Source organism: Stegodyphus dumicola, chromosome X1 (genome assembly GCF_044657685.1).
Source record: "Stegodyphus dumicola isolate Sdum_Otavi_A_Nest chromosome X1, ASM4465768v1".
Lineage (NCBI taxonomy): Eukaryota > Metazoa > Arthropoda > Arachnida > Araneae > Eresidae > Stegodyphus > Stegodyphus dumicola.
Genome location: NC_140780.1, coordinates 242,320,641 through 242,335,856, shown reverse-complemented (window position 1 = coordinate 242,335,856; position 15,216 = coordinate 242,320,641). Strand labels below are relative to the sequence as shown.

Sequence of the window (15,216 nt, the reverse complement as noted above, 5' to 3'; positions counted from 1 at the left end):
GTGTCCAGGAGAAAATATTGAGTGCTAGGAGATTGAAAGGAGATAGCAGTAAGATTGGATTGATCTAAAACAAGTGTTTTGTGCATATTACATTCAAATATCTCTACAAGATGCTTCCCGAACTCTTTCAGAAATTCAAAAAACAGCCAAAATTAATGGAGTTAAAATATCAATATGATTTTAAGGAGATCCACCAACTTTTATTCAGATTTAGCTTAGAGTCAAATCGAAATCTGGCTTCGAGTCTAAGTAATAACTCTAAATTGAAGTCTAGCCCTCGTGGAAAGAGGTTTAATCGTGCTGATGTTCTGAAAAGAGCAGTTATGGAAAATTTTGAGAAAAACACTTCAGATTTCGTTTTCAGTATCATAAAGGGTTTTACTCTAACCTGCAAGTATATCGAGTTAAAAGTAAATCGCATTGAAAAATGAACTGTTAATATTTTCACTATTTCCTTTAATAATATATATCACGTAGAAAATTTTGTATCTATCTACATTTATTTTAATTTTTATATAAGCCTCCCTTTATTTAGATCTAACTTTACTGTAACTGAAGCTCACTAAATTATCATTCTATCGCTTCCCAGTTTAGGAACAAATGCATTCTACAAGCCATAATTTGAATCTGTCAGTGGACTCAAAACAATTTTCTTTCCATAACTCAGTCGTGCTTTGTTTTGATATTCAATCCATATTCACTGATTTTTCTGCTAAAAAAGTACTAAAATGTTTTGTAATCAGATTCCCAGAGTTAGGACACACCATATTTAATTTGCTCATAAACGTTATTTTTTAAAGCATTGTTGTTAGGTAATATCTGTAAGCTCATTTACTTGTTGCTGAAACCAACGACTACTATCTGCAATGTTCTTTTTTCTGTTAAAAATTAATAATATTTCCGTTGCCATATACTTAAACTAATAATATAATATACTGATTATTCCTGTTGTGTAGTTTTGAAAAATGCACTTTCTGTTACTTATGAAGTTAGGTTGATATTTTTTCAAACAAGTTCAACAATTTTTAAACCTATATAAAGATTTTCATTCAGTCTTAGATCTAAAAATGAAAACTATCGTTTTAATTTCTTTTAAAACTAACATTATATATGCTGGAAAATTTTTTTGCTAATATTTTAATTAATTAAGAAATTACCTCTTATATTTTGAAAACTTCTTTGTGTCTTAATTTAAGAAGTAATTCCATGCAAAGCCTCTAGGAATTATCCTCTTGACATAGTTGTCAACAGTTAATCTGTTGATTTCTTTTTATTAGTAAACTGTGTAATAAATAACATTAAAATTCTCTGTCTTATAATTTGTATTATACCTTATAATGTCGTATTATCTTATTATCTTATATAATATGTTTTATTATCTTCTAATTATAATATCATATAATATGTATATCTTATATATTATAATAATATCTTATATAATCTTATATTTTGTGGTGCGTCCTGTTTACTTGTTGTCTAAGTGTTTCTTATTATATAAATTTTCCCATTGCAAATATTTTACCCTGAGGCGATATAAACAACAGATGAAAGGCCAAAGATTGACATTCATTTTCTTCAGTTTCTCAACAATACATCATTATTAAAAGATTAGAAGGAATCACATGCAGAGAATTATACATATATATGTATTCATAAAGTTCTCAAAAAGAAATCTAAAAACATTCGAAATACAGATTTTTCACAGTCCAAAATTTTTATTTTCGTTTGGGCGATTTTACTGATATTTCTTCTGATTAGCTGAATTTTTTTCTGCATAATGAGCACTGCAAATAAAACTTACTACTGATTATATAGATGGATGCTTTTTTCATTTTTTTTATTGCCTTGAAGAGTGTGTGTGTGTATTTAATTATGGCAAAGCACACTAGGGCTATCTGCCTAAGGGGAAGGATGCCTTCGTGGAGGACTTTCTAAGGGAAACTGGCTCGTATACACGTTACACATGGAGAAAACCACGAAAACACCCATGCAGCCGGCCCGTTCGCGGGATTCGAACCTCGGACCGAACTACCAGTATTCAGCGACTTTACCGCTCGGCCGCTGGTGGGCCCTATTGCCTTGAGGAAGCAAATATCTTACTAAAACAACATGAGATGAGAACGTAAATCGAAGCATCAATTTTCATCAAGAGATACACTGACCATGGAACTTTGTGATCACTGCAGTGATAATTCTCAAAAGAAGTGATTAATAATTTGATTTTCATTTAATTTAAGAATAACAGTGTCTTCATGTGAGATAAAAGTTTCAGGTACTCCCAACAGGACTAAACCAAGTAGCCATTTCGGTGTTATTAAGGTTAAGTGGATAAAGTTTGTTAATGTAGCGATCATCATGAATTCTTTGGTTTTTATCATGATTATAAATGTAAACAGACATTAAGACATATTAAAATATGTATGTATAAATAAAATATGTATGTATATATAAAATAATGCATGGATAGTATTATTTGCAAATAATACAGAGGACTTGTAGCTATGAACAAAATATGAAGTTTAATATTTAATAAATCTAAAGAACGAAATATTGAGTTATATTGCCATAATTGTATTACTAAACTCTTCAAACTTATTTTGAAATGCTTAAAATAATATAATTCAATTATAGTAAAACAAATAAAAATATGCATTGTTTTGAGCTCTAAATCTTCATTTCCATTGCAAGAGACAGCTACATCTTGTTTACGGTCTTTCAGAAAAATGCTTAAAATACTGAAAATAATATAGTTCAACTATAATAAAAATGAGAAAAATATCTATTGTTTTGACATTTAAATCTTCACTTCCAGTGCAACAGACAGCTACATCCTGTTTACCGTCTCTCAGAAAAACTATCGTGTCTCCATTTCTGATCAACATATCAAGAGAAACAAAGCAGTTTCTGATAGTTAGGAATATACTCTCATAAAAAAATGAAATAAAAAATAAGGTATCTGGTCGCAAAAGGTTTGTAGAATAAGTTTAGTTATAGGAAACTAGAACTTTTCCCATAAAGAAAGGAAAACGACAATTCTTTCCTTCCCATTTAAAAAAATTGTGTAGAATTATTTTATAAAATTTGCTGCTTGATTTGCGTTACAAACATTATCAGATAAGAAATGCTTCTTTTTCCAGTGTATACTCAACAGGCAAAACTCCTTACATATTATTTTATATTTTTCTTTAATATTAATGTGAATATGGTACAAGTTCTGCTTTCATGGTTTTATTTCCAAACTACTGCGTAACTGAATCTCATGGAAAACGGCTTTTATAGTAAAACTATCTCGATTTGAAAATATTAATTTCCTTAAAGTAGAGCAAATTAAGGCTTAATTCCTTTATAAAAATGATGCAAAATATGATTGATTTAACCCATACGCCTTTCAGAGAAAAATATTGTACGATGTGCTTCCGAAAATACATGTTGGTAGTGTAATAATTTCGCATCATGTAATTTGTCGGTAGTATTTCAAACTCAGTCAGAGATTCAGTTTTTATTAGCAAGTTATATAAGTCCAATTAAAAGTCTAGTTTGAAAGAAAAGTTACTTAAAATATCGATTATAAGTAGATTTCTTTTCATAGGTTTTCTTCGTCTTCTGTTTTTGTTTTTATTTTGTACATTAACTAAATAATTTTCAGATGTGAAAACTCATTTTCTTTGCATTTTTTACTATTCGTAACTTGTTTATTTAATCTATAATATCTCTTAAAATATACAAGTGTATAAAAAAAAAAAATTATAGATATTTTCGTCTTGAAAAAAGGGAACATCCATCCAAATCACCTTAAATATATGACATTGTGGACTGTAAATACTTTCATGTTAGTATTCTGTTGGTTTATCATATACTTCTCCTCTCGGAAAGTTATGTAATGATTATGGATAGAATAGACCTTTTTCGCGATCTCGACTTGATAGTTCACAGAAGTCGAGTTCATTAATCGTTTTTAAATGTTTTATGTAATGCTTATTTATATAGTTTCAGGTAAAGTCCTATAATTTCACTTTTAAGCTGTGACTTTAGACGACTAAATAAATATAAATTTACCATTGAGTAGCTTGACCACTTCCGTTCAGGTGGAATGTGGTCCCTCGAGAAACCAGAAAAATAAGATGGCTGTGGATGTAATGGATGACAAAGCTGCTGTACAGGACTTTTTCATATTCTGTGTTAGCTAAATGAACTGAAATTACGTGTAAGATGTATTTTAGCTAAAACTTTAGTTTTATTTTAATTCACATCTTTAGCTTCTGTTTTTTCCATCAGCAGTTTCCAAAATGCGATTTATGTTAAGGTAAAATTGCGAGCAACAGTTTAGAGATAGAGTACTGTAGTAACCAGCCAGTATAACTGTGTAGCTTGAGACATCCACCTGTTACTTGGTGAGTGAAAATTTATATCTCTTTAGCTCGGGAGATGGGATCCCCATTTCCAAAATGGATTTGGCAGGTTTCTGAAATCAAGCAAGCAGCGGTGGCTATAAAGTTTTAAATTTTAATTTTACAAGACATAATTTGAATATAATTTTCGTTTTCCTTTTAAAAATCAAAGTTTATTTTAATTAAATTTAAATTTAGAAACTTTAATGCTAACAAAAATTTTAGTCAGTATAAAATAAAATTTTTACTGTAATTGAAATTTAATTAGACTTCTATTTGTAGCGTGAAGCTCAAAATTCGTGAGAGCAAAGGAAAATTAAACAATTGTAATTAGGTCATTCATTCGGTTTTACCCTACGTATGAATCTTTAATTATATTACACTGATATAACACGGTTTTAGCATAAAAAGTTTGAAACTCAAAAGTGAGCAAGTTTTGTAAGCATATTCAGATACATTCGTGCGCCTATTATCTAATCCTTTTGTGTGTGTGTGTGTGTGTTGTTGTTGTTACCCCGATGTTACCACTTTTCTATCACTTGGCCGTTTTCTTTTTTAAGGGAAGGTATATGTACTATACAAATTATGAAAATAAATTACTAATTTTAATTTAGCAATAGTCCTTTTAATTCCTCCTTTTAATTTGCTATGTTTCCTTCCTGGAATCTAAACTGCATCATTTTGAAAACTAATTAGCATTATATGAGCTTATTTACTGCAATGCCGTTAGCTCTTGTCCAATCACGGTTCAAAATTTAAAGAACGGAATATATCCTACGTAAATACCGATTTGCTGAAATGCGTACTCAGTTTTTCCTATCTTCCTTCGCTAAGCTAACGTGCATTGCTTACTTATCTATTTCATTTATTGTCTCGAAATATGATAAGTTGTATAAATAATTGTAGGAGGCTTGTCGCATAGTGATGTGTAAAAGAGAAGATGTATCGTCAGAAATATTCATCAAGAAATAAAATTATGTGGTGAATCTACTAGTTTTGGTCTATCCGTTTACTACGCATCCTATCTGTATGTCAGCCAAATCTGTAACCATCTCGTCCATGACTAAAAAATAATTAGTGTCTTCTCTCTCACGCATCCTAAAATGCTGTCCTCTTCAAATCCTCAAATCGTCATCTACATAGAATTATCACACATATTTATAGTTTATATAATATAAGCACGTCAGCTGTTACTTATGTAACTATAATTCTTTAATGGTGAATTTAACTAAAACATTCAATGTAACGTCTCCCATGTAAATGATGACAAATAAACAAATTAAAATGTTCATTGCAAGTAATTTTTGTTTTTCAGTATAAACAGAGTAACAGCAATGATTCTTCTTTGAAGCCGTTAATAATTGAAAATTATTTTCACCAAAATATCCTGTATCCGGTATAAAAGAAGAAAACATTTTTAATAATGTAAATGTTTTGGTCACTGTTATTCTACTCCTAAAGTCAGTTTCTTTATTGCCCCAAAATATTTTACTTGAGAATCATTCTTTTAAAAGCTTATTTGCAAAATCGATTGACCGGCTTTGTTTTTAATTTGTGTAAAATTTGGAGATTTGCAACTTTTAGAGCTAAAATCTGTTCTACATCTGTTACCATACAAGATGGTTTAATAACCATGTACTATTTCATTGTAACCCTAGCATAAACCGAAAAACAGGCACGCTTATTTTCTCCTCATTCAAAGAAAGATGCAAAATACCTTTTTTTAATAACTAATTGCTTTTATACGGATTTCGCTTGCTAATTTGATATTCTTCATTTGTACTAAAATAAAAGAGCCGCTCTTATCAAGCAATTTCCAGTGCCAAATGTTTGGTTATCGAAATATTTCATTGCGTGGTAAGATTTGAAAAGAGATGAAGTCAACTCGACTTCAGTTTTTATCCTGCTTTCAGCTGCTGGAGAAACATGATATCAAGATTTCGAAAATCTATTCTGTTTTCACTTTTTCTCTCTCTTCGCATGCTGAAAAAAGGCTGCTATTTTCTAATACGTAATGCAAAAATTAGAGTTTCCATTTGATAAATTAATAAGAACTCTAGTTCTCAGTCTATGATTTAATTGAGAATAAGTTTAGCAAAAAAAGATTCTGTGTAACTACACTACATAAATACGAAAGGAACACAGAATTGAAAAGTATCTTACCGTGTAAGAGGTTTCTTTTTTCGAAGACACACCCTGCAACAAACCATGACCACCGCTGCGAGCACCAACCCTCCGGCGACCCCCGCAAGAATGTACGCAGTGATGTTTTTGTACACTGTGATTGCATTTGGAGAGGCTACCTGGGGAGGCTATAAAAAATACATTTATTTCATGCATTACTTTACATAGTTTATAATCAACAATTATATTCAAGCAAAATTTTCATTTTGAGCACTTAAGGAAATATACGAAAGGAAAAATAAGAAACATGAAATCTCATTATATTTTGGTGGATAGTTAAATTTAATTGAACACATTTTTAAAAATTTTTTATTTAGTTGGAATTTTGAGTAAGCTTTGAAATAATAGAATATTTTTTCAACAACTGTTAACAGAATTTATGTAAAGACACAACGCTTTTTAAGGCCGATGTTTGAAATTTATGAATAAAATCTTTAAATAAGCATTAATATTCTCACATAGATGTGAGGTCTGATATTAATATTGTTACGAATTTTGTATCTAAGTAAATAATTTTAGTGAAATTATGTGTGAAACTGTAGTATTTTTTGTATAATATAACATGAAAATCTAAAGAGGCGATGCTTTGCCGGAAAAGTAAGAATAAATGGGCAAGTCAATTTAACGATGAATAAATGGTTATCTCGATACTTTGACGAGATATCGCCAAGCTGGCTACAGTTTTGGTAAGTAATATTTGTTGCCAAATTTGGTGAAAAATCACCAAATGTCTCCAAACTTAGTGACCACTTAGCAACATTTGTGCATTGTCATAGAATAACTGCAATTAATTCCATCTGTAGCTGTAACCGTATCCGGCCCTCATATGTCTTCCAGTAATTTCGAAAATTACTAGAGATTTCTCGATGCTTCGCCTTTTAGATGCGCTTTCCATTGCGTTGTGTCTAACGTTCTTAATAGTTTGAAGTGTAATTACTGATTGCATTCTGTGATACTATGAAGAGCTGTACGAGTATTTTTGTGGAGATTTTCAGAATTTTAAAGTGTTCCTTTTGGTAAAATAAATTTCATCGAACTATCATCAATTCTGGGTGCATTCAGTCTATTTCAAACCCTTACGCAAAAAACAATATCCTAAAAATTCAAAATTTGGGAGATTTCAGAAGATTCAATGTAACACCGAATTTCGCAAATTTAAAGCAACATTTTTCTAATTGCACAACAAAGTCTCTGCTTCACATGCAGGTGATAACAGCTTTTTAAAATCGTTTCGGTGTTATCTAACATTATCTAGTTTACGTTTAAAATGATATTTAACAATATTTGGAATTATAGGGATAGCTTGTATGATCATTAGATTAACGGGCGAATTTTAAGCTGATATATCTCACTTGGTAAAAATTTGATCTAAATCATTGACTTAAAACACCGAAAGAAACTATGTGAAAGACCACCTCCTTACTTTCTCTCTTTATGATTTCAATTGAAATCTTCACAACAAATAACATTAAAAAAATATAAAGCCTGCTACTACTAGTTCCTATTTAGCATCCGAAAAGCGTCCTAAGCTCGTTTCCTTTGAGTAGAAAATACACTAGTTCATCAAAAAATATATAAAATGACAAATATTTACACGTACCTTCATATGATAAGAAACATACTTGCTGAAATAAAAGCTAAAAACTAGCATAAAGTGGTGTGTATGATTATGGCAAAGCCTCGAGGGCTATCTGCCTAAGGGGAGGGATGCCTTCGTGGAGGACTTTCTAAGGAAAACTGGCTCGTATACACGTTACACATGGGGAAAACCACGAAAACGCCCATGCAGCCAGCCCGTTCGCGGGATTCGAACCTCGAGGCGAACTACCAGTGTTCAGCGACTTTACCGCTCGGCCGCTGGTGGGCCAGCATAAAGTGGTACAGATTATGTACTTCAGATGTGAGATTAAACTGGGAAATTCAAACCCTAGAGAATGACGCACTTTACATAAATTAAAAGGCTCTTAGTGAAACCGGTTGAGAATATGTTGCTCTTTAACTGTATTGCCGAAGAGCGCTGGTGTCAATAGTTCGCCTGTAAATCATTATGCATTTACTAGGTTGTTATTTTTAAATCTATTTACATACAACCAATGAAATTAGCATATTTCATCACTGTGGTATTTTGATGTAATATGGCTAGCATTAGACAGCATGACTTCATTTTCAGAAAATCGAAAGATCTAGTCAAACTTTCTCCTTCGGTTCTAACCTCTTTTTATTTTGAAATTCTGCGAATATCTTCTAGTAGTGAAAATGAACAAGACTTTAATGAAAACTTACTTTCAGATGTTAAAAATACAACCTGAAATGACATTAATAACTTTAAAAATATTCAGTTTTTCATAGTTTGATTAGAAAATAAATAATATACAATTTAAAATTAATTTTCTTAAGGCTTTCTTACAAAATCAAATTTATCTTTTCAATTCAGAGAATAAAGAGTTCATTGTTTTCTACATGAATCTATTGTGTATTAAACTGAAGTATTCAAAATTTTAGGTGCATAATTTAAAGTTTAAGCTGAACATAGCTTGAAGTATTTTACTCGTGATCCCTAATTTGTATCTTTCATTTACACTTATATGGGAAATAATTTTAAAATTGCAACTAAAAATAAAATGATATTAGTTACAAATTTGAAATTTGGGAAATTCAGTAGTATTTTAAATTCTGTCGAATCCTAGACTTAATAATGAAAATGAACTTGCAGTTTTGCAGTTAATTGAGACTTCCACTGCATCCAATTAAATTAATTATAAATCATGAAGATATCAGAAAAGTCTCCAAAAATTAAATTTTCCAACATATTACAACAAAGTTTTATTTAGAAAAGGAATAAGTAGACTTCAGTGTACAAAAATTTCTGTTCAGATTAATGATTCGATTCGGACATTTTTAGATTTAGTGCCTTCATTTAGTGCTCTTCTTAATAGGTTACCACGAGCCTGTAAAAATATGCTGTTTCGTATTTCCTTCTATTCATCAGAATAAATTTGCTCGAAATTCCGGTTTTCTCTTATAACGAAACGCAGAAGCTTTTTTCTTGGAAAAAACTTACCACTAGGGATAAGATGTGGATCTTTTACAACAATATTTTGAAGAAAATTTATCGGATAAGTCAAATGAACTTCTTTCAGTCATCCCCATATATTGGCCTTATTCCAAGAAACTCAGGCTCCAGCTACTATACATCCAACTCTAAAGAATATTGTTTGCATTTAGCAATTCTTAAGCCAGAAATTAACTCCTGGAATTTCAGTTCTTTCGGAATATTCTGTATTTCATCTCAATAGCGTTAGGCGCCGAATTTCAATGAATGATCAGTTAGGACTTATTAAGTATGATTAGGTTGAGTGTGTGTGTGATTATGGCAAAGCCTCGAGGGCGATCTGCCTAAGGGGAGGGATGCCTTCGTGGATGATTTTCTAAGGGAAACTGGCTCGTATACACGTTACACATGGTAAAAACCACGAAAACGCCCATGCAGCGAGCCCGTTCGCGTGATTCGAACATCGGACCGAACTACCAGTGTTCAGCGACTTTATCGCTCGGCCGCTGGTGGGCCTAAATATGATTAGGATGTTCGTGTTTATTCGTCTTAGTCACTTGAGTTTTATAATTTCATCCGTGTAGGTTACTTCAAATTTCCGTGAAAGGAGTCGTTCTCACTTCTTTGAAGGCTATTTAAGAGCACCTTGGTGATTTCTTTTCCAATAAATCTATGAATTCTTTGGCAAGAAAAATTTTTCATCTGCCAGAGAGATGATAAAAAGTCGTCGAACAAATGAAGCACGTGTTGTTTAATAAGATGTTCGAGTATCTTAATTCTCAATAAAACTTACTTTAAAAAAAATTGCAGTTTTTCCGGCGGATCCAGTTCTTCAATCAGATACCAGTGTAAACAATTTGCTTCGATAAGAAATCAAAGTTAGATTTCTTGTCTTAATGGAACATCGAATAGTCCATTAATTCTGCCTTCAAGTCATACAGCCTTCCATAGTGCTATCAGTTTTATTACTAAAAGTGGGCATTAAACTGCTATCTGCATTAAATTTTCCGTTAACGTTTGGATAAATTAGAAATGCATATAAAATAAGGGAGCATAACTTCAGTAAGTTTTAATCTAATTCTCTAACATCATCTGAAAAGTTGCAGCTTCCGAAGCAATTGTTCCTTTACATGAAAGATGTAAAAATAAATTAATTGAATATCTACTAATAAAGTGAGTTCCATTATATGTGATAGCGACAAAATGTGTTTAATAGATAGCGATAATTCATTTGAGATTTTATTTCTTCTCATAACGTTGAGTGAAGATTAAGTTTATTCCAAAAAGTAAGACAGAACAGACAGACGATCTAAAATACAAATATAAGTGCTTTCTTCAAAAGATAATTAGAAGGCTCTTAAAATTTACTTATGTAAAATTGTTGAAAGATTTCAAAACTAAATTCTGACCATCAGGACCTACAACAGTAAAATAAAAATAATGCTTCCCATTATTTGAATTTGTAATGAACGGCACTGTTTACATAAGTAAAATACAAATATATAAGAGAGGGTAAGATAGTTTTCAAGGAACCTTTTGAATTTTTCTAGAAGGATCTAATTATCTCCAATATGGCTTTAATACGAAGCCTTGTCTAGTTATTTGAATTATCGTATTAAAGGACTATTGAGAGCAAAGTTGTAACAGAGTAAATTTTTGTAAAGCATTCTAAACGGTCTTTATAAAGTAAATTTCGGGCGTTCTTCAAGACTAGTTGACCAACACCTCCTCCGTTGCCTAGCAACCTCAGCCCTCAGTTTCCGCCTACCCACACTCTGACATCATCGGTGACGTCAATGGAAACCGTCATGCGTTTTACGTAACGATCTGGTTGCTGACGTTATTCGAGACTAGAGGTATGTGAGATGAAGTAAAAGCTTTTTTCGGCACGAATCCAACACGCGTCGACATCAACAAAAGCTACTACTCTTCCGATGAATGAAATTACTAACAAAACTTTCTGCCAATCGGTGGCCACTTGTTTTAAAGACTCTTCCGTACTACGATTACACCAGTTTCTAGGTAATTTCACTTGACAATTACAAAAGCAGTACCTATCCAGGCTTAAGGCAGGTCAGCGGGAAAATTGAAAAACCAATAAATCTTCTGTTTTCGATTTTTAAGATCGGCTTTTCTTCCAAGCTAAATTTAATAAATTTTATTTGAAATATGTATTATAAGCTCTCACAATACTCGTATTAAGCGTAAGTGCTTAGAGGATTAATAAATGTCTGTGGCCCATGTTCACAAAAACCGAAAATCGGGTCTGAAAACAGAAATGGTCACATATCAATTCTTCTGCAGCTCTCTTTACGTATTATTATAGATGGTGGTCTTATTTACTCCCCATATGTAATGGAAAACCGAGTGCTAAAGAGAGAATATTTCTAAACTTTGAAATATATATTTACATTAGCTTAACAACTACTTTCTCAACATAAATACAAATTTGCATTTTATTTCCGATAGGGAAAGCCTAATTTTTCTTTTTACATCATCATATTCTAAGCATAAAAAATATTTCAAATTGATTTTAAAACATTTCACTTATTCATTTTCTGAATTCATTTTAGATGCTTTTGGACAAAATTTAATTTTCATTAAGAAAGATCCCTCTTCGAAGAAATAATAATGATTGTATCTTAGGTATAAAAATTAAGAATATAAGCTTATTAAGGGATTTGTTCGCGAAACACTTGAATATTTTAAGCTTTACTAATTGATTCACTAGCGAAAATAAGATAACATAAAATAAAGTTAACTTGCAAAATAGCTGCTGTCAGTCTAAAAAGTGAATGAGATATGAGCTAAGTAGAAAAGGATGCTTTAAGAGTTTTCATTTCATCAAGCAAAATGTATTTTGAATAGTTAACGTCTAACAATAGTTACCGACAACTACTATATTCTGCTATAAAATTTTCTGCTGTTTTAATTTAAAATATCACTGCTGATCTGCCTGCAGGTTTCCTTGTGTCTGTATATCTTGCGTGCAGATGATAAAAAAATAAGGTAAACGTTTGGCAATAATTATGCGAATAATCTCCTTAAATTAGGTTAATTAAATATAGTGAAGTTCACAACGGCTATCTATCTAAGAAATTTGCTGATATGCCTTTTCTCAATCTTGCTGGTATAATGAATCCAGATAGATCTAATGTTTTGATCCAGAGAGATCTAATGTCTAATCCAGAGAGATCTAATGATCGAATGTTTTGTTTAAGGAAGAGTGTTTAAGGCTTATAACTCTGACGCTTCACAACTATTACAATAGCATTCATCATACATTAAAACTTCACTTTCTATTCATTCTTTCTATCTTTTCCTATCTTGTTTTATAATAATGAAAGTTAACAGAAATTTTTAAAATATCACGTTTCGGACTCCTTTTTATAGCCCTTCAAAATATTGTAACAGGAATACAATTTGCATTTATTTATAACTTTATAAGGTATTTCTCCCGCCTTCTTAGCATGCATTCGCGGTGTAATGGCCAACACACTCGGCGCGTATTCGAGAGGTCCGTGGTTCGATTCCCAGCGAGGGCATTGCTCATTTTCCATCTCTTCTGTTTCAAAATAACATAATGTCTCTACAACTTTCATGCAACATTTATCGTTTGCTGCGAACATAATATTTCTAAATAAATAGCAATTAATCTGGTGACGAAATTACTATTTTTACCATGTACGTTTCTTGCCATCTAATTTAAATACTGCAATAATGATTAGTGCATTTGCATAGTAAATACATGTAGTAAGCAAAATATTTACTACTGAATTATAGCTTTTAATTTACCTCATTTGTTTTGACGTTGCTGTTCGTGTTATGTGCAAAATGCGCATTTTTTCATATTAAGCAGAGAACGCTCTAAAACACTGCATCTAAATATTTTGATGGATTTTTGCTGGACTTTCAAAACAGGAATTTATTTCACCGATTACGTGGCCACGAATGTTATCGACAACGCATACTCGCTTTTAATATTGAACCTCGTATATGAAATGAACACTCTAATTAAAGTCATTGTTAAATCAAACTCAGAAAGAGTAAAACCTTGTGTTCCATGCATCAGAAAAAAAAATAGTTTCCTTCAGTTTCTAGTTTAATTTTCAGCCATGTAAAAAATTATGAAAATGCATAGCATATGCATAATTTTGTACTTTTGTAGATGAAGTTGGGTTTCATGTAAATTCTCTCATGCCATTATATAACTTTATATAACATACCTGAAAATCTACTAGTGGCAAGATGATATTAAAACTGCAGAAAGCAATTGCAGTCTACCCGTATGTATTTTGAATATATTATAAACATGGTATTTTCCCAGATTTTGCTAAATAAAATGCAAATATTACCCAATTTCATCTACAAAACTCTCACGGAAGATAGATTCCATGAATATATTCTTGAAAACTATAATCCTTGCATTTTTGACTAAACTGAATTATGTAGCAATTTAACTCGCGGGCTATTAACCACTAGTAGAAAATTTTATTCATAATAGTGTTATGGAAATACATATTAAAGTTCATTTTCTGCTTTATTTGAGACTTGTAGATAATTGTAATCACATTTTAATATATAATATTGTCTAAAGTCATTTCTTAAAATGTTTTTCGATAGACTTCTGATTTTAAGACACAGGAAATATTTTCGTAATCATAAGATTCTTTGTTGCGATGCACTCATAAGATAACAAAGTACCGGAAAAATCACTGAAGAAGAAATTGCAAAGTAAATAAATTCATCGGATAAATAACTAACGAGTTCATAAGTTTAAATAAGCTAGAAAACACCTAAACTTCAGTATCTCAACTGATATAGAAGTTCGTATATAGTACCTACAATAATGTGAAACTACTGTAATTTAAAAATAAAGCTGACATTTATCAAAGCTAAAAATTCGTGCCTTTAAGACATGAAGTTTTCATCATAGTCATATATTTTGATTAACGCATGTAATTTAAAAAAACGTTTTGAAGAAACATATTGAAGGATTTCGGATATTGAAAAATTTCAGATACTCCTCTTGCGATAACAACATAACTGAAATCCGCATTTTTTTCTGTTTGAATCAACAACTATTCGCTATTACTGAAGTATATTGATTAAATCTGAAAATATTTGCTTTTAAAAATATTTATTTACTTATTGTATTAGTAGTTTATTCTATTTAATTGAATTCATGATTATGTGCATTAGTTTCTAAATGCTAGGTATAATAAAAATTAATTTAAGTTAATTATGTTATGATAAAGATATAATCCGATTACAATAGCAAATTTTGTCCTTTATGTGAATGCAGCATAACTTATAGTTTAGATACACTGGATCATTTTTTCAAGGAATAAATTCAATGCAAGGAAGGTTGTAAGAGAGTAGAGGCAGATTTAGTTCATTTCCGCCTGTTGATACGTATAAGATCTAACGCAAATGAGGTAAGTAATATTAGACTTTTATTATTATGTTTGTATTTTGCAATAAAATAATCGTTATCGAAGAGCCAAAAAAATCTGAAAGACCTTACAAAAAAATCACGAAGTAAAACAAATCTCTACAAAAGTCCTGAACTCACTCTATGAATGTATTATA

The 15,216-nt window shown here is 31.0% G+C and overlaps 1 protein-coding gene across 3 annotated transcripts in view; it reads right to left on the bottom strand.

The window, feature by feature from the left end:
• Positions 1 to 15,216, bottom strand: part of LOC118184295 (uncharacterized) — a 259,876-nt gene that overhangs the window by 113,103 nt on the left and 131,557 nt on the right. For all 3 annotated transcript variants that reach the window (XM_085807301.1, XM_085807303.1, XM_085807302.1), the window contains one exon: positions 6,552 to 6,700. In XM_085807301.1, coding sequence (XP_085663427.1) covers positions 6,552 to 6,700 — 149 coding nt within the window. The remainder of the gene's footprint in view (positions 1 to 6,551; positions 6,701 to 15,216) is intronic.